The sequence below is a fragment of the Cydia splendana genome, chromosome 8 (assembly GCF_910591565.1).
Source record: "Cydia splendana chromosome 8, ilCydSple1.2, whole genome shotgun sequence".
NCBI lineage: Eukaryota > Metazoa > Arthropoda > Insecta > Lepidoptera > Tortricidae > Cydia > Cydia splendana.
The window spans coordinates 10,785,681-10,811,900 of record NC_085967.1 but is presented as its reverse complement, the minus strand read 5'-3'; the positions used below and the strand labels follow the sequence as shown (position 1 = coordinate 10,811,900).

Sequence of the window (26,220 nt, the reverse complement as noted above, 5' to 3'; positions counted from 1 at the left end):
TGGTTTACTACACTACAGACAGGCAGTAGAGCTCCGTGACTAAATAAGATGTAAACAAAAAGAAATCTTACAATGGCATGTCGACGATGGTGGTGACCCCGCCGGCCGCCGCGGCCTGCGTGGCGGTCACGTAGCCCTCCCAGGAGGTCCGGCCCGGTTCGTTGACGTGGACATGCGAGTCTACCACTCCTGCCATCAGGGCCAGCTCTCCTCCATCTATTACTTAAGTGAAAACCAGTAAGATAATATGCGTTTATAAAAGCTAATCATAATCAATAATCATATCGAATATTTTTTTTACCATTGAATGAAGCCCATGCAAATAACATTTAAGAAAATATCAAAACTACTTGTAGAAAGGTATAGAAGGTATAGAGTACTCTCTCCAGGCGGGTGTTATGCCTGGGGACCGAAGTCCATTGAGAGTTGGTCGGAAGTTATATATATAGAAACTGACATTATAACTCCGTAAGCGCGATGTAGGTCTCACATACTAATTGCGTTCTATACGTAGTATCTTCTTAGCAGTTTGTGCGTTTTAAGCTCCCTAAACGCCATCTGTTAGGTTATTGTGGAACGACGTTTGGCAGTGACAGCTAGAGGAGACGCCACATCAGCCCCCCTTTGAGCGGAGGGGTCAGCGACGACGTATGAAGTGTGCAGCGAAACCAGATGTGCTCGAGCCAGTGTGGCGAGCGAAGATGCTCAGAGTCACAGGGCGAGCGGAGCGGCTCAGAGCCAGTGTGACGAGCGTAGTTGCTCAGAGCCAGAGAGGCGAGCGGAGTTGCTCAGAACCAGAGAGGCGAGCGGAGAGAGTGAGAGAGAGAGAGAGAGATTGAGCTACCAGGCATGAATATTTACAAGATATTTACAGGTATATCACATATGTACAGACTGTACAGAGGCATGCTAGGTGGTACACTCAGAGAGGGAAAATGGCTTGCTGCGAGGCGGCGTAGTCAGGATCTTGAGGTCTTCATGGCTGTCCAAATGTCGGAAGGTTACCAATGTAGAAAGGTAGAGAAGCAATAGAGAGTACTCTCTCCAGGCGGGTGTTATGCCTGGGGACCGAAGTCCATTGAGAGTTGGTCGGAAGTTATATATATAGAAACTGACATTATAACTCCGTAAGCGCGATGTAGGTCTCACATACTAATTGCGTTCTATACGTAGTATCTTCTTAGCAGTTTGTGCGTTCTAAGCTCCCTAAACGCCATCTGTTAGGTTATTGTGGAACGACGTTTGGCAGTGACAGCTAGAGGAGACGCCACATACTAATAAAAGGGTTCAGTTTTTGATATTATGGCTACGGAACCCTAAAAAGTGACAACTTAATTAACCCGTTAAATGTTAACGATGCGATATGTATCGAGTCAAAGCGCAGAAATACAATTCGAGGGGTATTTGGTATCAATTTTGGCAGGCGTGGCTCACTCCGCGATTTCGTCGCTTTGCTACAGGTAGCTACATCCGTTCCGCCCCAATTTTGGGGAAAGCCATAAGCCGCGCGTGGCGCTGTCGCCACCTAGCGGCCATATCTGTGCTGATCGTAACAGACGCGTTTTGTTAGAGAGTGAGTCTTCTGTAGGTACCTAGAGTACTATTATTTATTCTGTGATTTTGGCATCTAGTCAAAGTCTACACAAATACCGTAAAGCGTATTGGGAGAAAGCGATGGACTAAGTACTGAGCTATGGGGTAAAAAACCGGACGCCTGCCTAAAAACGGTATTAGGTAAGTACTATATAATCTTCTTAGAATTATTCGCAGTAAAACACCTGAAACAGTTGATAAGATAATCAAGTACCTATGGCGCGATTCCGGAAATGAATTAGAGCTTCACTAGATATGAAATAATATAGATAATATATCTTTTCTTTTCATATCTAGTGAATCTCTAATCCATTTCCCGATTCGCGCCGCTACTTTTAAATACGTATTGCCTTATAGGTATTATACTATTACCTATATTTACCTACATATATTTAGTATATGTAGGTGAATTGTTTACATAAATGGAGTATTATAATAGGTTCCAAAATAAGTATTTAATTAAGATCATCATCATCATCAGCATATCAGCCAGAGGACGTCCACTGCTGGACATAGGCCTCCCCCAATTAAAGAATGCCACAATGACCGGTCTTGCGCCACCCGCATCCAGCGGACAAGCAAACTTTTACCAGGTCGTCAGTCCACCTCTGCGCCTTCCGGTACGTGGTCGCCACTCGAGAACCTTTCCGCCCCAATGGCCATCGGTTCTACGGGCAATGTGCCCCGCCCACTGCCACTTAAGTTTAGCGATTCGGAGGGCTACATCGGTTACTTTGGTTCTGCTGCGGATGGCCTCATTTCTGATGCGATCACGCATCAGATTAATTTAATTAAGATAACAAAAATAACATTCTAAATTAAATTGAAGTTATAAGAATTACCTCAAAGCTGGTCCCAAATTCGGATAGGAGCGAATTCACGGAGGTCCTCGTGAGTACGCCCTCTATAATTCCCGCCTCGTTGACCAACACTCCACCGTCGAACTCTGCTGCCTCGGTCACCACTCGCCGGCTCAGGAACAACTGCTTGTTTTGCTTCCGAGGGACCAAATTTATTTCCCGACATAATATTGTACCTACAGTGCAACATGATTTTTCTTTTATATACCGTAACTGCGGGTTACTTTGACCAAAAATAATCAAACTTTTTGCAAACGCGTCTGCCATTTCTACGGTTATTGTTATATTAGAACGAGATCAAGTTTAATAGTAACTTATGGATATATTCAATAAGTTTACCCATATAAAAAGAAAAATACACACGTATTAATATTTTTTTATGTTTTTTTATTTTGGGCCAATGTTGTTTATAAGGGAGGGCTACTATGGTCCAAAATGATATGGTCGTAGAAATAGCATATTGTGTGCATATTTGGGCCAATGAAACTACAACGTAGGGGTAATAAAAACATAACAAGAAGTATGTGGTACTAATAAGAGTATTTTTATTGAAAAAAAAACAACAAATTTTCGACTTAAAATTTTACACAAATAAATCTACAAGTTTTTTTTTTGCATTGTGATAAACATCTTTCCTAAGCTAAAATAATCACTTTCTTTAAGCAAAGAAGATATGCATGGCAATAATCAAGCTACTTCTAAGTAACATTTATTACTTAACTTAAATGGTTTAGTTTTTTATCTGTCAGACTTGACCTTGATAGGAGATCAATGTAATCATATAAATTTTGCTTATATGTAATCCAGTCTCATTTAAAAAACAGCCTTTATTTCAACTTTTTGAGACTTCTTTTACTTTTATGGGCTTTATTTTCTGCAAACATGATGATGTTGCGTCTGTCAGTGATGAAGCACTAATGGAGACCCCGGCAGGCACATTTATTTTTTCTTCTTAACGTTTATTCTTGTTTCTATGCTTGTGTCACATCGAGAATGGTGCAGTTTTTGAATAGAAATCTCAAATATAAGATCATTGTTGATGACTCGGTCCTGGTTTGGTAATCTATCCAGCGGTTCTTGTTTGTGTGGAGGACATATTCCAGTCTTGGCTCAGGGCCAATGTAGCTCGTAAAGCGGGATAAAGTATATATACCTCCTTTTAATTTTGACAAATATCACTACTCAAAGTTAATAAATCATTATTTTCTTAACATGGTTATATTACTATAGTACATTGTAGGAGAGGACGGAAAACCGCTAAAAGATGGACGAGTGCGTTTGAGGGCCGACACGTTAGTGGAGGCCCTCAAATAATACGAGTCCATCTTTAGCGTTTCCGGCCGAGGCATTACATAGTGCTTTTCACGACTACTGCGAGGAAATAAGAAAACATTTGCATAACTATAAGTACTAGCCCGCGATTTCTCTGGTAGCAAATTACTAACCACTGCCTGTGCTGTCTCTTGAATTTCGGTAGGCGTCAGTGTAAGAATATCATTTTCTTCAATAGAAGAACTCATTTTTATAGCGTGCGTAGATACGTGTTTCTTGTATTTTTTAGTCAAACACAATATACACTCCAATTCAGTAAGAATTTTCAGATCCCGCCTTTTTCTGTTATTTGCTTCAAACCGACTCTAAACTTAGAAGCGTTTTTGCTAAAAAAAACACAAACATCTACAAAAGTAAAAAACGCCTTAAGCGTGAACTGAATTGATAATTGTAAAAAAAATGAACTGAATGGTTTTGACATTTCTTTTTTTTTAAACATGAAATTGGTCCTATAAATAACCTAATTTTATTTTAGAAGGAAAAAGTTGTGCCAAAAAAGACCTTTTATTGATTTTTATGTTTTAAATGATACTCATTGCTGTAGCGAACCGTCACCAATGACAGATGATGATAACAATGAAACATTGTACTAGTGGTGGTTCAGGTGCTACAGCTATTGCCTACTTTCCAGCTTGGTTTTAGACCATCTATTGCCACATTTCCGAACAGTGGCGTGAAATAGTACATTGTAGGAGAGGACGGAAAACCGCTAAAAGATGGACGTGTCGTTTGAGGGCCGACACGTTAGTGGAGGCCCTCTAATAATACGAGTCCATCTTTAGCGTTTCCGGCCGAGGCATTACATAGTGCTTTTCACAACTACTGCGAGGAAATAAGAAAACATTTGCATAACTATAAGTACTATCCCGCGATTTCTCTGGTAGCAAATTACTAGCCACTGCCTGTGCTGTCTCTTGAATTTCGGTAGGCGTCAGCGTAAGAATATCATTTTCTTCACTAACTCATTTTTATATCGAGCGTTGATACGTGTTTCTTGTATTTTTTAATCAAACACAATTTACACTATCCACTTCAGTAAGTATTTTCAGATCCCGCCTTTTTTACTTTTTTTATCACTTTTAAGAGGCGTTTTTCTGTTATTTGCTTCAAACAGTTCAAACCGACTCTAAACTTAGAAGCGTTTTTGTTAAAAAAAACCACAAACAGCTTCAAAAGTAAAACACGCCTTAAGCGTGAACTGAATGGATCAGGGATGTTACGGAGGTCCGGTTCCGTTTCCGTTAAGGCGGAACTTCCGTTTGGTATTACACATCCGTTTCTGTTCCGGTTCCGTTATGTTTGAAACGGAAGTTATAACGGATGTCAATGCTTCGCGCGGCGGCGGCGTACATCAAAAACAAACAGGGTTCATACCAGTCATTCGCTCATCGCCCCGCTTGCCACGTGCTACGCTAATTTGTTGTTTGTTTGTATACTTTGTTTTATTCGTGTTATTAAAATTAAAATCGTATGTGTTCTGTTGTGTACTGACTACTGACTGTGTGTAGTGTGTGTGGTGAATGTTAGTGTGTAAAAAAACGCACAATGAAGCCGAAATCAAGTTCGATTTGGAACTATTTTGATGAAGTTAGTGGGGACACGGTTAAGTGTAAACTTTGTCTGAAGGTTTATTCTAGAAAGGGGAAAACGACTACATCGTTAAAAAGTCAGGCTCCGATTCTGGTTCCGGTTCCGTTTTCGGTTCCGTTTCCGTTTTCGGTTCCGTTTCCGTTTTCGGTTCCGTTAAACAAAATTGAAAACATCTGTTTCCGTTTTCGGTTCCGATAAAACCACATCCGTTACATCCCTGGAATGGATAATTGTTAAAAAAAATGAAATGAATGGTTTTGACATTTCTTTTTTTTTAACAAGAAATTGGTCCTATAAATAACCTAATTTTATTTTTGAAGGAAAAAGTTGCACCAAAAAACCCCTTTTATTGATTTTTATGTTTTAAATGTTACTCATTGCTGCAGCGAACCGTCATCAATGACAGATGATGATAACAATGAAACATTGTAGTAGTGGTGGTTCAGGTGCTACAGCTATTGCCTACTTTCCAGCTTGGTTTTAGACCATCTATTGCCACATTTCCGAACAGTGGCGTGAAAAATACATAAATGACTTAAAAATATATATATTATACAGTGTACTTACCAAAAAACAAAGTTCTAACAGAAATTTTGCAGAGGTATTTTTGCCCAAACTCACGTGTCCGCATTTCGAGTATGACTGACAGGTATGAACACGATTGCGAGACCAACCAAACAGTGCTCAATCAGGCGCTTATATTGCCAGCTATGATTTTCGGCTAGAACTCCTACTATTGACCGATAGACTATGACATGGTGGCAAGTAGAATTTTTTTTTGATTTGGGCTAAAGTTATCCCCTAGGGCTAATGTAGCCCGCAGTTACGGTAATCTCTACATATAACCCTTAAATGCATCATCATCATCATCATCATCATCATCATCATCATCATCATCATCATCATCATCATCAGGCTATAGTAGTCCACTGCTGGACATAGCCCTCCCCTAAAGAGCGCCAAAGCGCCCTGTCTTCAGCTTGCCGCATCCAGCATCTGCCTGCAGTATTTCGCAGATCGTCATCCCACCTGGTCGGAGGGCGTCCTACACTACGTTTGCCGAGTCGCGGTCTCCACTCAAGAACACGTTTACCCCAGCGGTTGTCGGTTCTTCGTGCGATATGGCCAGCCCACTGCCACTTCAGTTTGCTAATTCTTTAAGAGCTATGTCGATAACTTTGGTTCTCTGTCGGATGTATTCGTTAAATGCATAGTGATGCATTTATACATCAAAACATAAACATCAATGGGACGAGCCGCTCTGCGTGCTGGTACGTGATAATCTATATGAAACGGCCACCAGCCCTGCAGAGCGAGCTCGTCTTCTTGCTGGAACGAAATGGGAATCCGGCGCGTGGCTACAGGCACTCCCTTCCAGTAACTTCGGCACTCTGCTAACCAGGAGTACTTTTAGACTCGCGGTATCACTGCGCTTGGGGGGGCATGCGTGGCCCCACACCGTTGCCACTGCGGCACTGATGTGTCGAAGTTTGGAACTCACGGCCTCTCTTGCACCAAGAGCGCCGGCCGCGTGGCACGCCACGCCAGTCTTAATGACATACTGCGCCGGGCCCTCGTCACCGCCGGAGCGCCGTCGGTTCTAGAACCGACGGCTCTAGCGCGTGACGATGGGAAGAGGCCAGATGGCATGACACTGGTGCCCTGGAAGCTGGGTCGACCCCTTGTCTGGGACGCCACGTGCGTCGTGCGTGGACACGCTCGCGCCGTCCCATCTTCCAGGGACCTCTTCCAGGGCTGGCGCCGCTGCCGATGCGGCCGAGAATCTCAAGCGGCGCAAATATGCAGCCCTAGACACCGGCTGCATGTTTGAGCCGTTCGGGGTGGAGACGCTAGGGCCGTGGGGTCAAGGCGCACACAGTGTGTATAAAGAGTTAGCCAAGCTCCTAATAGACACAACAGGTGACCGGAAGGCTGGAGCTTACCTCGCCCAACGCATTGGCGTTGCCGTACAGCTCGGTAACGCCGCCAGCCTTCTGGGCACCCTACCTGGGGGCACGGACCTGGGGCCAATTTTTTATTTGTAGATTTTTTACTTTTTAGGTAGTTTTAGTTAATTAGTTTTTTTTTGTCTTTCTTATTTCGCTTATATTTATATTTAAGTATAGTTTTTAATTAGTTTTATGTTTAGATTATGTAGTAGGTATATTTTTAACTGTTTGCCTAATAAACATGATTTTGTATGACAAAACAAAAAAAAAAATTAAACAAATTCTATTTGTTCCTGTATATTATTTCAATAGTAAAACTAATCCATTTTCTAAATTATTACATAAATTTACGCAGTATTTTAATTTAAAATAATTACATTTGTTTTTTAAAGGCTAAATGTCGGAAAACTTGGAAAAACCTGGAAGTTGATGATTTTAGTACGTGATTTTGGGCAGATTTTTCGGGGTTTGTAATTATTTTATATTTACAAACTTTATCATAGGGGATATCACAAATAGTGTACCTACCTTTCTGATTGCAGTAGGATTTTTTCTATACCCCTTACTAATGGTTATATATGTCCAAAAATATAATTTAGCCAATGCAACTTCTAACACTGATTTCGCAGTGAAAATCGATGATATAATTGATTTTTTAGAATCGGCAAATAATTATGTGATACATAATATATGTATATTAATTACGGGCAAAAAGAAAAAATCATGCATTTAAGGGTTAAGGAAAACCTTGTTTAAACACTTACCTAACAATGTAATTAGCGTTATGCAATAAAGAAACTTCATAATTACTAATTATTGTTCGTGTTAAGACGTTGCGCCGATGCTACGACTTGTTCTTAACTGATAAGATCTGCCAAATAGCAAGACAATTATATTGATCAATTGTGTCATTAAACTCATACATGCTGATCAAATAAGTACCGTAAAATGGGGTGAGTAGGGTTCGCGGGGAGAGTTGGGTTATGAATGCGGAGAGAAGTGTTGAAAGGGGGGTGAGATGGGTTTTGAAGGCTACTGCTACAAAAATAATGTATTCCAATTTAAAATGGAGCTATAGTAATACTCATAATAAAAAGAAATCGATCCAACAATCTTCCAAAATCACCTTTGTATGAAAACCCAACTCACCCCAAATACGAGGGATTACGGGGTGAGGTGGGTTTTCCTGTTTATCGTCAAAGTTACGAAATGGAACTACCCAAAATAAAATAAAAAACTAAAATACAAACCTCCGGAACACTTATTATATACACCATTCAGTTTGTTATCGAGGTGTGAATGCCAGTTTTGCGCCTACTCACCCCATTTTACGATAGGTAGTACTGGTAAATACGTCGGGGTAATAAAGAAAAGATAATGAATTGTGTTAAACTTGTTGTTGGTTGTTAGTGGAAAGTTCCAATGTATCGGAAGCCGGTGTTGCCGGTAACGCCGCCAGCCTTCTGGGCACCCTACCTGGGGGCACGGACCTGGGGCCAATTTTTTATTTGTAGATTTTTTACTTTTTAGGTAGTTTTAGTTAATTAGTTTTTTTTTTGTCTTTCTTATTTCGCTTATATTTATATTTAAGTATAGTTTTTAATTAGTTTTATGTTTAGATTATGTAGTAGGTAGGCATTTTACGATAGGTAGTACTGGTAAATACGTCGGGGTAATAAAGAAAAGATAATGAATTGTGTTAAAAAACTTGTTGTTGGTTGTTAGTGGAAAGTTCCAATGTATCGGAAGCCGGTGTTGCTCGAAGGTGGAAAGTGTGCAGTTATGGAGGTTCGTACAGACACTTTTTTACTCCTAGCCTTAGCCTTGTGAAAGTATTAGATTATTTGGAAAAACCTTAGGACAGAGTGGGGGAATAGGAAACACTTAATCTCCAATACTCGAAAATAATACCTACATATTTATAAAGACGGACGACTTGTGGGCCAAGTTAACCACAGAGTGGGAGCCCCACGAGTCTAACCGGGGAGCCGGCAGGCCTCGTCGGCGATGGCGGGATAACTTGGACTCCTTGAGAGGCTGGCCAGATATTGCACTAAATAGAGACGAGTGGAGGAAGAGGGGGGAGGCCTTTGCCCAGCAGTGGGACACAGTGGGCTCTGAATAATAAAATAATAATAATAATTTATAAAGAACGACACAAATCGAAAAATTTAAAAACAATGTACATAATAAACGATAGCATACAATTTCGGCTAAACCAACAACACTGCAATTTAATTTTTCCCATAACTGTATGAAATAGTTGGGAACAGCAAAAATGGGAACACTGTGGTTTTTCAATCTAGTACCTATTTATCACTCTGTTCATATATTTTTTATAAAGTGAGTTGCAAGCGATAGGTAGGATAGGTAATTAAGCTTACTAATAGGCGGGTTGTGTCTTTGTTTGCCAACAACATGTCATACAAAAACTATTCTATTTTTAAATATTAATATTTTTTTAGAATACAATTTTATCGTGTTAGGTTTTTAGAAATCACTAAGCAGCAATTTTCCTTTTGGTTCCCCTACGAGTTGGTTGTCGGCGTAGACGAGTTGTCCTCTTAAGTATGTTTGTATCACTTTTCCTCGCAACACCCTGTTCATGTATGGACTGCATGATCTGTAAAAATAATAATTTGCCTAAGTAAAACAAAATTAAAGTTAAGTCCATTAGTCTAAACTAAACATTATATTCTTTGAGGTATATGCTAAGAAAAAATAGTGTAGCACAACTAACTAGCCTATTGTGTTTCATTCATTTCGTAATGACATTTAATAAATTGACTGTATTTTTCCTTCTCGACGGAAAATATATTTCAATGCCATATTGTCAACCACCTGTTGCGTGAAATTGTTTAAGAACAAAGTAAATAGGTATACTTTATTTTTGTAGCGGATGATCTCAGGCGTTACGATGAATGCAGCGTTCGGATCGAAGAAGATGAGGTCGGCGTCGAGGCCGGGCTGGAGCGCTCCCTTGCGCTCCTGGAGGCCGGCGAGGCGCGCGGGGCCCGCGGACAAGTAGCGGGAGGCCGTTGATAGACCAAGCCCCCGCGCGGACGCTTCCGTCCAGAATAATGAAAGGTCTGCAATTGGGTTTAATTCTTATTTTGAAAGTGATGCTTTCAATATTGAATTTACCTGTATAGTCGACGTTAAAAATATTTTTACACGTTTGCAACTTACTCCTTTTTAAATAATTCAACAACAGTAAGTTTTTAACATATAGGGTAGACCGAGGCGAATCGGATCAGTTTTTGTTTGACGGTCAATACATTTTTTTAAGGTGATACTGTTTTTATTAATATTCAGTAGGATAAATTGTTTATTAATGAACGGAATCCAAGGTTCAGACATAAAATAAAACTTAAATATGATTTATGAAAAATAAAATACAAAACCTCGTAAAAAATCCGATTCGCCCCATTTTAAGGGGTAAAATGATTCAAAAAAATTCTGTTTATGACTAATCTTAATTAATAATGGTTAACAATGTTAATCATATGATTAAGAATCACAAAGGTCAAATAATTGAGATCAACTATCATTGGTATCTTTAATGTTGCATTTGACCATTATTTTTATTCCTCCTTTCCAGTTAAATTATTTATCACGCCACCTACAGAAAGTGCAACATAATATCACTCCTATATGCCACTATATATATTAACAATAAATCCAAAACATGCTAATGGCCATTTACCAACAAAATCGAATAACTTAAATGAAAATAAACAAAAACTGTAAACTTTTGCAAACCAAAACATGAAAAATCACACATATCCGATTCACCCCATATGAGAAAATTAGTTGTTGGTAACAAAAGACTCTACGTAGGGACAGCGGTCTCGTTAAAACCTTATTAGCAGCTGTAGTCATATTTTCTCCCGACCATTCCCCCTGATACCTCTTCTTTTTATACGTACGCACCATCTAAAACATGCGAACATAAAATAAGCCAAAAAAACCTCCAAAAACCTTGTTTTCTAATGTGATCCGAATCGCCCCCAATCAGATGATCCGAATAACCCCATATCATATGTTTGAATTATTTTCGTGTAACGGAAATATACCTTTAAATACAATAAAAACAAAATCAAATCAGGAAACACTATGCGCCATTAACAATAAGTAACAACAATTACAAACCTTTAGCCTTTTGCGTTTACTTTTATCACGGACTGTATTTGCACATTTTTTACATCGGCGGTAAAATCACAATACACCTGTACGAGCGACTCATCGGGAAGTGTCACCGTGACCGACGCATGAGTCTTTTACAATGACAGTAACTGTGGCGACATGCGTTAGGAACAGAGCAAACGCGGGACGCTGATTGACTGGCTGTAACTAACCGTGATCTTTCAAATTTTAATACAGAAATGCTTATTTTGATCCGATTTCCCCAGTGATCCGATTCGGCTCGGTCTACCCTATTTGACGTCGACTGTACACAGAGTTTTTGGTGGTAAAGATGTTGATGCCGGTGGTATTGTAGAAATGTTTATTAGGATTTGATGTAAATATTAAATGATTATAAAACTAAAATGGAGTGTCCTTAGTTCCTTGGAGCTTGGGACGGATGTTGGTGTGGGATGCTACCTGCGTAGACACACTGGCACCGTCCCACCTCCAACGGACTACTGTAAAAGCGGGCGGAGCGGCGGAAAGCGCCGAAATTCTAAAACGTAACAAATATAAGAGCCTCGGTAGAGAGTACCATTTTGTACCATTTGGTGTTGAAACTCTAGGTCCATGGGGTCCCAGCGCGCATAAGTTGTTCGCAGAAATCGCGAAGCGTCTGGTTGACGTAACTGGTGACCGAAGAGCTGGCGGCTACCTCGCACAACGTATCAGCATTGCGATACAGCGAGGAAATGCCGCCAGCATCCTTGGTACAATGCCTCAAGGGCCTATTTTAGATTTAAGCTAGTTATTAATTTCGTTTAGTAGTACCACTGTATATATATTGTATGTAAATAAATGATTTAAAAACTAAAATATAAAATCTAATATTTACCGAATTGTAAAGAAGCTATTCCACCCCAGGCCTTCAAAAAGTCTGATCCTTTAAGTTCAGGTACACTTGGTGAGTGATCGGAAGTTACTAAATCCAGTCTTCCATCTCTAATGTACTCCCACAACTTTGCCTAAAATATAACAAATAATAGATATATTATGGTAGAGTCAGAAAACAGTGCCTAAATAAGAACGTAAGAGGAGATTCACGGCGCGATTCGGGAAATGAATTAGAGATTCACTAGATATGAAATAGTAAAGATATGCGACGTTCCACGGCAAAAGGGACCTTATGGCGGCTGGCGCTTATTATTTTTGGCACGACCCGGCTCTATCGTCTGACATTATAGAATAAGGTGCTTAATGCTAGCTTAATAAATGATTTACTTGTAGAACAACTTCCTCAGTGTGAGAATAGAGATAAATTATGTCACACAAAACTAACATTTCATTTTGACATCCTTTAGAAACCCCTGAATAGTTGATGGAAATAAGTGTAAGCACCTGCTTGAGTTTTTGGTTAAGATTTAGATTGGTTAATTTAGTAACTTTAATTGTCCGTGAGTTTCCTCTGGGCAAAGCCCCAGCAGGGCTAGGAAAAATCTCCGTGACAATTTGGCTGGCGCTTAAAGCCGCTCCAATATTCAGCCGGGGCAATGGTACCTTTTGCCGTGGAACGTAACATATCTTTACTATTTCATATCTAGTGAATCTCTAATTCATTTCCCGAATCGCGCCGATAGTCTGATACCTTGTTAGTATTATTCCTTATAGGCGGCGCGCACTTGAACTCGGTCCGTCTGGGAGGCACGTCCTCCGCGCTGAGCGTGAGATAGTGGTGGCAGGTCTCGGCCGTGACGCCGGCACGCCAGCCCGCGCCTCTTCCAACATCCGCCGATGACACGTGGACCACGTGGACATGGACACTATCAAAAATAAAACATTCACATATTATATTTTTCGTTTCCGAATACGCCCCCTTATTATTACAGTGTGCTACGAGTGCTACGCCGTAGCCCATATCATTGTTTTTACGCTAATGAAGAATAAACTATTCTAAATGCTCACGGCATCGGCACCGCGTTTGTGCCATGCACAATGAAAGGTATAAATTTGATAAACTATCATAAAAGGTACTACGTCTGCGAATGATTTCAAAGGTATTTGTGAAATTCCAATTCGCAACTTGTAGGATAGCCTTGAGAAATGCTCCCAGCAATACTTATGGGTTATGGATTGTGTGTGTGGGCCTTTCCGTCTTTGAGAGACTTGTGGCCTACAATGGGAGGTCCCATCGACAGACTCGTATCCTTATATCCTGATAAAAATAACAAATGAACATATAGCATTAGGTAGTACTACTACTCAGTCTTAGGTATAAAGATGGCAATCAATTTAACAGCATCGATCTCCATTTGATCGGGACGTGACGCTAGGTAGGTGTTATACCACTCAGGATCAGTAATTTAAAAAAGCCTGTGTATATAACAATTATAACATCGCATTTCGCAATACACAATAGCAACATTTCTAAAGATAATGATGTTGTATTAAGATCTGACCAATCCACTGTATTTACTTGGATTTTGACTTGGACTGGGACCCGGACTCGGACCCAGACCCGGATTCGTACCCGGATCCGGTTCGGACTCGGACTCGGACCCGGACTCGGACCCGGACTCGGACCCAGACTCGGACCCGGACTCGGACCCGGACTCGGACTCAAACCCGGACCTTGACCCGGAAAACCACTATGATACCTAAACTAAATAAACCACTATGATTACCGATCATAAACTGTAGGTATAAAGTATAATGATGCCAAATCCCTCCCGCTCAAATCCCCGTACACCGCACCGCATGCGCCATTAAGTGGGTTAGGTTAGGTTTGAACTGCGATCCTCACAGAACCGAGCAAAAGTGGGTTAGGTTAGGTTAGAACTGCGAGCCTTACAGAAACGAAATGCTACTAGAAAAGTGGGTTTGATTAGGTTCGAACTGCGATCCTCACAGAACCGAACTGCTATCAGAGAAGTGGGTTAGGTTAGGCTAGAACTACGACCCTTACAGAAACGAAATGCTACTGGAAAAGGGGGTGGTTTTACCTCCTTTTCTACATAGTGCACCATCTACCACAATCTTTCACCGGGCCCCACAGAAGTCGGTTTTTTTTCTTAAAAATTATATTTAAAGTTGTCCCCTATACTTTTTTTAGATTTGTGAATTTTTATGTTATACTACTTATAATCACGAGCTCTTTCTATCCTAATATGAGAAAATAATTGTCCCGAGGTTTTTATTTCCATTCCGTCACAATTTTTCATAGATTTTGTATGGCGGTCACGGAATGGAAAGATAGAAAAATGTATGGACATTTTGGGACACATTTTGTTTCTCCTACTAGAATCAAAAGAGCTCGTGATTCTGAGTAGAAATAACATAAAAAATCCCAAATTTGAAAAAAAATGTCTAGGCGACAGCTTGAAATGAAATGGCCCTTATACTCTTATGCCTGCCTACATTTGAAATGGTAAGTCGTGGGGATTCGTAGTTAGGTACACTTTTTAAGCACTCGAAGAGAATACCTACATAATTGAAAAAAATCAAACGCTGGTGTCCGAATATAGAGGTACGTACTTATATATTTTTCTGAATTGGATACAATATAACCCAGTGTACCTAGTAATAGTAGTATTGCACTTACATTTTGGTGTTTATACATCTGATACATTTAAGCAACATTATTTACAACCTATGATATTTAAAAACCAGCCATGTAGAGTTACTTATATATTTTTCTGAATTGGATACAATATAACCCAGTGTATCTAGTAATAGTAGTATTGCACTTACATTTTGGTGTTTATACATCTGATACATTTAAGCAACATTATTTACAACCTATGATATTTAAAAACCAGCCATGTAGAGTTACTTATATATTTTTCTGAATTGGATACAATATAACCCAGTGTACCTAGTAATAGTAGTATTGCACTTACATTTTGGTGTTTATACATCTGCGGGCTCAGCACGGTTCCATTTTTATCGACTATCACTATGCGCGTCCCTTTCGCACTTACATACTTGTTAGAACGTGACAGGCATGGTGACAAGGGATAAAAACGCGACCGTGCTAAGCCGCCTGATACATTTAAGCAACATTATTTACAACCTATGATATTTAAAAACCAGCCATGTAGAGTTACTTATATATTTTTCTGAATTGGATACAATATAACCCAGTGTACCTAGTAATAGTAGTATTGCACTTACATTTTGGTGTTTATACATCTGATACATTTAAGCAACATTATTTACAACCTATGATATTTAAAAACCAGCCATGTAGAGTTACTTATATATTTTTCTGAATTGGATACAATATAACCCAGTGTACCTAGTAATAGTAGTATTGCACTTACATTTTGGTGTTTATACATCTGATACATTTAAGCAACATTATTTACAACCTATGATATTTAAAAACCAGCCATGTAGAGTTACTTATATATTTTTCTGAATTGGATACAATATAACCCAGTGTACCTAGTAATAGTAGTATTGCACTTACATTTTGGTGTTTATACATCTGATACATTTAAGCAACATTATTTACAACCTATGATATTTAAAAACCAGCCATGTAGAGTTACTTATATATTTTTCTGAATTGGATACAATATAACCCTGTGTACCTAGTAATAGTAGTATTGCACTTACATTTTGGTGTTTATACATCTGATACATTTAAGCAACATTATTTACAACCTATGATATTTAAAAACCAGCCATGTAGAGTTACTTATATATTTTTCTGAATTGGATACAATATAACCCAGTGTATCTAGTAATAGTAGTATTGCACTTACATTTTGGTGTTTATACATCTGATACATTTAAGCAACATTATTTACAACCTATGATATTTAAAAACCAGCCATGTAGAGTTACTTATATATTTTTCTGAATTGGATACAATATAACCCAGTGTACCTAGTAATAGTAGTATTGCACTTACATTTTGGTGTTTATACATCTGCGGGCTCAGCACGGTTCCATTTTTATCGACTATCACTATGCGCGTCCCTTTCGCACTTACATACTTGTTAGAACGTGACAGGCATGGTGACAAGGGATAAAAACGCTACCGTGCTAAGCCGCCTGATACATTTAAGCAACATTATTTACAACCTATGATATTTAAAAACCAGCCATGTAGAGTTACTTATATATTTTTCTGAATTGGATACAATATAACCCAGTGTACCTAGTAATAGTAGTATTGCACTTACATTTTGGTGTTTATACATCTGATACATTTAAGCAACATTATTTACAACCTATGATATTTAAAAACCAGCAATGTAGAGTTACTTATATATTTTTCTGAATTGGATACAATATAACCCAGTGTACCTAGTAATAGTAGTATTGCACTTACATTTTGGTGTTTATACATCTGATACATTTAAGCAACATTATTTACAACCTATGATATTTAAAAACCAGCCATGTAGAGTTACTTATATATTTTTCTGAATTGGATACAATATAACCCAGTGTACCTAGTAATAGTAGTATTGCACTTACATTTTGGTGTTTATACATCTGATACATTTAAGCAACATTATTTACAACCTATGATATTTAAAAACCAGCCATGTAGAGTTACTTATATATTTTTCTGAATTGGATACAATATAACCCTGTGTACCTAGTAATAGTAGTATTGTACTTACATTTTGGTGTTTATACATCTGATACATTTAAGCAACATTATTTTACAACCTATGATATTTAAAAAATCGGGCAAGTGCGAGTCGGACTCGCGCACGAAGGGTTCCGTACCATACAAAAAAAACAAAAAAAAAGCAAAAAAAAAAACGGTCACCCATCCAAGTACTGACCACTCCCGACGTTGCTTAACTTTGTCAAAAATCACGTTTGTTGTATGGGAGCCCCATTTAAATCTTTATTTTATTCTGTTTTTAGTATTTGTTGTTATAGCGGCAACAGAAATACATCATCTGTGAAAATTTCAACTGTCTAGCTATCACGGTTCGTGAGATACAGCCTGGTGACAGACGGACGGACGGACGGACGGACAGCGAAGTCTTAGTAATAGGGTCCCGTTTTACCCTTTGGGTACGGAACCCTAAAAACCAGCCATGTAGAGTTAAATTTGCGCCCCGAGGCTAGGGTTTCATACCATCACAATTATTAGGGTTCGTCTGTCTGTCAGTGATGACGATGATAGAGAAGCCGATGATGAAATAGATTTCCGCGGTAGGCCCTCTGATCCCCCCCCGAACACCAACACCGGAGAGGCGTGCAGATTGGCATCCAATCGTATATATTAAGCACCTACTACGTCAAGTATCTATGCCGGTCCTGTAGGATATATATTATTAATTTGTTATATATGTACTTATACCTCATGTATACCTACATATGTATTTTCTGGTCATAGGTACTTAGCCTAACTTTGCCTATAGCCAATTGACACGGCTGTTCAAGTAGCCTGGAATTCGAAACAAAAAGAAACGTTTAATACTATTTAAAATAACGCGTTTCTACTATTTTGAAAGAGTTGATTTCGAACATCTGTGCAGCGTAAATTATATTTGGATAATTTAGAATAACAATCATACACTACATCTTAAGGTATAAATAGTAGAATAAGAATTATTGCTATATTTTAGGGCCAAACAAAAACTGTGTTCACGCCTTTCCGGTAGATACCCAAAAGTTAAGGGCTATAAAGGTTAATTTTCTAAAAGAGCCAAGATACCGTACTTAGTGGGATAAAATCAAACAAAGTATTAAGTTTAAAAAATAACGTTCCAAACATCTATTAGTCTTCTTAAAATTTGTTCAACAGCAGCTCTCCACTAGGCCCTCCCGTGATGTCCCCGTTGCCGTAAATGAGTCGCCCTCGCAGGTATGTTTCTTTTACCACCCCTCGTAGCTCCCTGCCGATGTATGGAGTTAGCTGGAACAAAGGTATTTGCCTGTTGAAGCATTCTATATCATATAAGGATCATAACTAACATCTGGACGTATTTAATGAGAATAAGCACATGGTATAGTAAATAAAAGTTGACTTCGTAAGTTTGTAACCTTATTTTTGTGCCGCACGGATTCAGCAGTAACTGTAAACGTGGCCTCAGGGTCAAAGAACACAAGATCGGCATCAAGCCCAGGCTTTAGGGCGCCCTTGCGGTCCTGCAGGCCGCACAGCCGGGCCGGGCCTGCGCTCAGGTATTTGCTGATGGACGGCAGACTAAGCTTGCGGGAACTCGCCGCAGTCCAGAAGAGTGACAGACCTGATGGAAGAAAAAGAAACTAAGTCATCTTCTTGGAGGTACTTAAAGACAATCCGAATAATAGCTAGTGTAACCACAGACTGGGTTATGAATTATGATGCCTCTGATCATTCCCAGATGATTCCCAGGCACTGCCAAGTGTAGGCAAGATTGTGTAAATTGTAAACCACAAGGTCAATTAAAAAAGCGCCTTTTTTGTAAGACGTCAGAGGGTCTGAGATATATTCTCTATTTGATATAATCTTATTGCGCTGACATGAATAATTACCTATCTACAATAGTAAATTTACATACCAAACTGGACAGACGAAATGCCACCCCAGGCTTCTAAATTGTTCGACGTTTTCAGTTCAGGGGTGCATGGTGAGTGGTCCGAGACGACCAGATCCAATTTGTCTTCTAATAGATATTCCCATATTTTTTCCTGCAAACCATAACAAACACCATAACGCTTTAGCCGTGGATATCTGATCAGCGCTGAATGTGAGGAGGCAGTGCCGGTCTCGGTGGTGACGCCAGTGCTCCACACTTGCTAAGCTTCATATATAACATCTTATCGGATATAAATAGTAAGTACCACACTATAGTCTGTATCTTTAGTTTAGGTAATTAAAAAAGAGTAAACAAAATCTACCCTCAAATGGCTTCATAAGCCAGTTGAGGAGATCAATAAATGTTATAACTACCCGAAAATGTACAAATTATTCGTCTAATTTTATTTAAGTACCTAAAGAATCTAAAGATACAGAGTACCTATAGCAGATGACACATGTGCTATGTAACTCTCGTACTTTGTTGTCCAGATCCCTGATCGGCGGCGCACACTTGTACTCGCTGCGTCCTCTGGGTATCTGGTCGGCACTGAAGGTGAGGTAATGGTGGCAGGTCTCAGCGGTGACGCCGGCGCGCCAGCCTTCATGCCCGGCTGCGCGGCGCGCTACGCGGGCTTCTTCCAGTAGCGGCACCACGCTGGCCGATGACACATGCACTATGTGCACGCGCACTCTGGATATGAAAACATTGGATTCATTTACTATAGTTAATATTAATAGGGTATTTAATAGGGTATAGATAATTCGCTGTCACTAATTATTTTATACAGGAAAAGCATTATACATATTTTACCATAGAGTAGGTATAAGAAACTTTCAATATGGTAGGTACTCACTTTGTATTTTGTAATAACTTCGTAATTAATGTAATAGCATTCAGTTCCATAATCGGAGGGCGTGACTCGAGATACGTTGAATATTCTTCGGGATCTGAAACCAATAGTTTTTAAAAGTTTTTTTTTAGTTTTGGTCGTTAAATTTATTTGTTATATGCTAGCTGTTATAGGTAAAAATAACCGGCACTACCATTTACCTTTTTTTAACTTTTTCTTGTTGCCACTTTTAGGTTTTTCATCTTCCATTTCAGCGTGGAACTGTAATTAAAGACGTAAGTAATTAAACCTGAGTTAAACATAATGTTTTAACTTGGTACCGTAAAACGGGGTGAGTAGGTTTCGCGGGGAGAGGTGGTTTATGAATGGGGAGAGAAGGTTTGAGAGAAGGGGGAGAAGGGATTTTAAGGCTACTGCTACAAAAATAATGTATTCAAATTTAAAATGGAGCTATAATAATACGCATAATAAAAAAAAATCGATCCAACAATCTTCCAAAATCACCTTTGTATGAAAACCCCTCTCACCCCAAAATACCCAAATACGAGGCACTACGGGGTGAGGTGGGTTTTCCTCTTTATCGTCAAAGTTATGAAATGGAACTACCCAAAATAAAATAAAAACTAAAATACAAACGTCCGGAACACTTATTATATAGGTACACCATTCAGTTTTCATATGTAAGAATAAACTGTTATCGAGGTTTGAATTTCAGTTTTGACCCTACTCACCCCATTTTACGGTACTCGTATTTTATTATCTATTCGGACATTAGCATAAGGCTACCAGGCGAGGTAAGTAAATACCTATATAAGAATTCATTTTGAGTACCACAACCATACCAGCTTTCTTATTTTCAAAGTAAAGATGACGATGTTATGCTCTTAAATTCGATGCTCTAACGACAGTTGAAAAAAATTTGTCTTATTATTTCAAAACTTACAGCTAACAAAGATCCCGTTCCTTCTAAAGCCTTAAATGCCTTCTCCAGATCGGCGGCGTCTACGTTTGGAAACTCGTCAACGCCGCTGGGACACAGGAAGCATTTAAATCCCACTACGCCCGCCTTCACCAGGTCTTTCAGCGAGTCCTGAAATAATTTAATAGTGCTCAGCCATTTATCTAATCGCAAATTAAAAAGAAAGAGGCTCAATACAGCGATCGCGCCCAAAAGGTCCGAGAAAACGTAAAGGAACCCTGTTTCCGTGGCTCAAAATTGCTTACTTCGTGCGCAAGGATTGTAAGTAGATCTTCTATGTTTAAAATTTCTCAGTTTTGCAAATGATAATTTTACCTGATTTCCAGGAATAACGCCTCCCCAGAAACCGACGTCAACGTAAACGTTGCCTTTGGCTGACGATGCCTTGGTTTTCAAGTATTCGACGGTAGTAGTAGGCGGTATGGAATTTCTGGAAATCACAGGATTAATTTTAGTCCTAGCACTCGCTCGGTCATAAATAAAGTGATTTAAATAGTATTTAAACCACTTTATTGCTGACCGAGCGAGCGCCAAGCGCGAGCGACACCCGTTTCACACGGAAGAAAGAATGAGGGCGCCGCGTTCTCTGTTTCATCTTGTGCAAAAATGCTTTCCTTTGGCCGTTATGATGTTTCGATAATTACAAAAGAGGAAAAAGACATAAAAATAGTTAAATAAGAAAAAAGTTACACAGCAAGTAGATACAACAGAATTGTTGTATAGCAACACTATAAGTACACATCGCAATATTTTGCAGGATCGTCGAGCAGGTACCTATTGCCCTGCTATCTACTTTAAATTAATGACCTGATAAATCGTTTGACCCTGATGACGTCACCTGCAATAGGCAAGCAAAACTATTCCTATTACAGACCCTTACAGAGGCATGTCAACGATGGTGGTGATGCCGCCAACCGCGGCGGCGGTGGTTGCAGTCCGGAACCCTTCCCAAGCTGTGCGACCTGGTTCGTTCACGTGCACATGGGAATCCACTACGCCTGCCAACAGCGCCAGTGACCCTCCATCGATCACCTGAAATTCTCAAGTCAAATGCCTTTAGCAAATTTAAACAGCCGTGTTTGCGCCAATCATTAACCACGACCACAAAAAGGATACTAAATTCTCTGTGAGCACGAATAAAACTCAATAGCTACGACATAGGTACAGTCAGCAGCAGAAGTTACTAAGCGGGCGAGGTGATCAAAATTACCTTGACGCGCTCTTATTCTCTTAACAATAAAGTCGCTTCAAGATCATTTTGAACACCTCGCCCGCTTAGCAACTATTGCTGCTGACTGTACCATAATAAAACAGTTTTTGCTCACTAAGCAAATCGACAAGAAGCATTTGTTAAAATTTGTTTTAGACAAAACGTGTGCGCTTACATTTCTAATTAGCATCGTTTTCTCAAGGTTTCTTACTTTCAAAGTAAGTTTAGATATCTTACTAGATTAGAAGTAATAGAACAAATTAAATTATTTTCAGAAAATATTTTTTTTGTTTTTATTTCAAGTAGAAACACTACTATATAAATTATAAATTGAAATAAATATCAGCATATACTAAGAAAAAGTGACCAAGGCCTCCAGTGCCCCAGGCTGGAATCGGACCAGCGTCCTCTGCTAGGCCTTGGTCACTTTTTGTATATATTAAATAAATAAATAAATATTATAGGGACATTCTTACACAAATTGACTAAGTCCCACGGTAAAAGCTCATGAAAACTTGTGTTGTGGGTACTCAGACAACGATATATATAATATATAAATACTTAAATACATAGAAAACAACCATGACTCAGGAACAAATATCTGTATCATCATACAAATAAATGCCCTTACCAGGATTCGAACCCGGGACCATCGGCTTCATAATAGGCAGGGTCACTACCCACTAGGCCAGTCCGGTCGTCAAATGTGGTCGTCGTATATGATATTTATTTCAGTTTATATCTTAGTGTAGCCGGTAATTTTACCGCTAGTCTTCACAATCTTATGCAGAGCCGCAATCCGCTCCGTTGTGCGAGCTGGACATCGCGATACCTACACGTACATAGCTGCTGTCTCGTTCATACACCAGAGCAGCGTCCGGATCCGCATCAGCATCGCATAACTACGATAGACTGGACAACTTATCTAATACGAAGCTATAGTATGTGTATAGGTATCTACAAGTCCAAGTAGGTAGCTATATGTAGGTAGTTGCTAACTGAAGTATAATAATGAATGAATGGTGTCCTGATTCGTGCTACTGATATACAAAGTAGTTTGGCTTAAATGTTACCTTTATCTTTCCATCGATCTCTTGTACAAGTTTGTCGGCCTGCGCTCGGGTGACAATCTTTTCGATAACGCCATTTTCATCGACGAGGACGCCACCGTCTGACACTCCATCCTCCGTCACGAGACGCTGGCTCAAAAACAACTGACGGCTAGGCAAAACCATTACTCGCTAATTAAAAGTAACAAACGCACTGAACGGCGACCGTCAACGTACTAGTGAACTATTGATCTCGCTATGGATCTGTTAACAGATGCTATTATCACACCGCCGGGTACTTTTATGTTTATTTAAAGTAAACAACACGATAACGCCGATAAAAGCTAGGTTGCTGTGAAACATAGATCAGTATGGTTGATACAACTTGTGATATACCTATAAAGACAGGTTTTGAGAATTGAGATGCTGTTTTAGTACTTAATAGATTTAAAATTGAATTTTGGCATCAACATTAATACGTGTCTTATACTGACATAAAAAATGCCTGTATAAATATTTAACTTATATAGTTACTTTTAAATTACAATTTTGATAGTGACATAATAGCGTACCTAATCAAAGTTAATTATAGTAGCCAAAAAACTTTGTTTCAACCAAGATTATTAAGTCCGTATAAGATATAAATAAAACCCTTTCAAAAGTACACAAAGTGTCGTAACAAGTCCAGTTTCCGAAGGAGGTTTTTCGTTTCGCATAAAAAACTGCCTGTCATCGCTCTATCGAATTACAATGGACCTTTTGTATTTTATTACACGTCAAAATGTGAATCCCAATAGTCAACGTGGGCGTCCGAGCCCGGGTCTGACGGATAGCCCAATAAATGCCAACGGCCCGCCTTGAACTTGGCTCGGATGCTCCCGGGCTCCCGCGCTCTACAAATATGCTCAGCACTTGTTTCGTACAACACCTAGCTAAGGTAAACAAACTGACCGGTTTCCTCTAGGCCATCTTCAAAGGGCAGGTCCTAGCCATGGCCTTAACACTGAGCCAAACGCTACGCCCCGCTATCTCGGCCCGTAATTGCTTTGTGATTGTTAAATGACTTTAAAGAAGACATTTTCCTTATCAGGTTTTGAGTATTTTAAAATAAATATTGATTGGAACTGATCATTCATTAATGGCTATCTATGCTATAAAGTAATTTAACCATTAAATTATTTAGACATACCTAAACCATTTAAAAAAACTATACTTTGTACCTACATCAATTGATTTTGGATACCCGAACCCTAATGCTTTTTTTTTAATTATGGGATTTAATTATCTTATTAGGCTCTAAGACAAAGTTATTAACTATATATTTAAGCGTTGATATATATTTATTTTCTTCTTCTCATTCTTGTTCCTTATCATCCTCGACGTAACTTGGGCGCTAGGTCACGCGTACAGGTCAGCTCTTCAAAACAAGGGCAATGCCAATTTCAGGGTCCACTTAGTTTACAGTTATTCGACTCGCCGCGTGAGTTATAGTGCCGGGGAACAATGCTAGCGAGGAACAAGAAAGGAAGGAACACCGCATGCATAGTAATGGCTGTGGCGCCCAGAGCGCCCGCAGGGGTCACTACCAACAGCAAAACAATTAACTGAGCAATGGTAGACCTTATCTCCTTGCTATTAGATTTACAATTGGATAATTAACTGTTTCAATGATCTTACTCGTGTCTAGGAGAAATCCTAGCGGCTTAGCACGGTCGCGTTTTTATCCCTTGTCACCATGCCTGTCACGTTCTAACAAGTATGTAAGTGCGAAAGGGACGCGCATAGTGATAGTCGATAAAAATGGAACCGTGCTGAGCCCGCTGGTATAACTTGATCCCTAGGTTGGTAACTTTTTGTGCATGATAAACGGTTGAATTACTTTGGTTATTTCCGAATCTGACAGTAAACATTCTCAATAACAGCACTGTCCAGTGTTGTCCGAGTGTCACCTGTGGTGTCTCTGTCACCTGTGTGTTAAGCTCAACAGTGACGGACTGCAGTCCGTCAGAAGTTGACAACCGTAGACTCAGTACGTTTAATATACTTGCGGAAATTGTTGTGGAATTAATGTAATTCGTTTTTATTTTAATTTAACCTACGTAGTATTTATAAAGCAGTTTTATACAACTGCATCCAGCAACATTAACGGTTCATAACACAAGTCAGTTTCCCGAATCTGGTTTTTTTTTGGAATGGAATAATACTAAGTATAGTAGGTACCACAAGTACCTACACAAAATTATAGCAAGTTAAGTAGGTATTCGCTAATTTAACCTCTAAAAGATAAATGGGGGTCAGCTCGAAGTACTCCTAATAAGAAACGCATGGCAAAGTATTTTTAGGTAACTTAATCATAACTGTTTTCAAGGAAATATATTTTGCGCTCAAACTTAATTTTATTAAATAATCCAACGGTTGAGAACTCCTTACCTCTTATATTAAAGCAAGCCGGTGCAGTGGACAGTGCGCAAGTGTTTTATTGCCCGTTGCCCGGCAGCAACCGGCAACCCGGAGTACTCTACGAATAGTGAAAAGTCACCCTGTGTTTCCTGGAAATCCGGTTGCAATATTACCGATTTGCAATAAGTGAGTTTTTTTTTACATCCTTCGGAAATTTATTTTAGATTACATTTCAGACTTAATGTTGCACTTGATAGTAACAAAGTGGTGTATCGTTTAATTGTATAATTTAACGCTTTAGTTTATTTATGATAGTCTGTAGATAAACCTAAATTATTTGGGACAGTTCCAAGATACAATCAGAAGGATAAATCATGTTAAGAAAGCTATTAATTTTGCGGAATTAAAAAACAGAGTTCATTAAACTTTATCCAAATCTTTGGTTAAAAAACTTAGCGATTTCTTAAATGTCAATGAATGAATGCAAAATGTCACACGAAATTTTCATTTGATTGATGGCTGAGTTAGGCCGGGTATTCGGCATATCTAACAGCAGTAACAGCCATGGAAAAATCAGTTGGAATTTGGAATTTATTGCCTGAGAAATACGATATTTCCCTGAAATTGGCAAGCATTTGAAATAACTCCGCAGCAGGGTTCGGAGTCGATATGGATCAATTTGTAAAAGTGTAGCTACCTATGTGCTCCAAATAAGATTAATAAGATAAGGTTTGTAAATACC

General features: G+C 39.2%; 2 protein-coding genes across 2 annotated transcripts in view; both read right to left on the bottom strand.

The window, feature by feature from the left end:
- Window positions 1-221, bottom strand: part of LOC134792839 (allantoinase-like) — a 32,443-nt gene extending 32,222 nt beyond the window's left edge. The window contains exon 1 of the mRNA XM_063764242.1: window positions 72-221. Coding sequence (XP_063620312.1) covers window positions 72-196 — 125 coding nt within the window. The 5' untranslated portion in view covers window positions 197-221. The remainder of the gene's footprint in view (window positions 1-71) is intronic.
- Window positions 222-17,551: 17,330 nt separating this feature from the next.
- Window positions 17,552-23,382, bottom strand: LOC134792838 (allantoinase-like). Its single transcript, XM_063764241.1, has 10 exons — window positions 23,103-23,382; window positions 21,700-21,851; window positions 21,135-21,249; window positions 20,784-20,930; window positions 20,041-20,101; window positions 19,844-19,937; window positions 19,467-19,680; window positions 18,970-19,099; window positions 18,470-18,675; window positions 17,552-18,341 (listed from the first exon to the last, which is right to left on the bottom strand). The coding sequence occupies exons 1-10, from the start codon at window positions 23,262-23,264 to the stop codon at window positions 18,213-18,215; spliced, it is 1,410 nt and encodes a 469-aa protein (XP_063620311.1). The 5' UTR covers window positions 23,265-23,382; the 3' UTR covers window positions 17,552-18,212.
- Window positions 23,383-26,220: the final 2,838 nt, after the last annotated feature.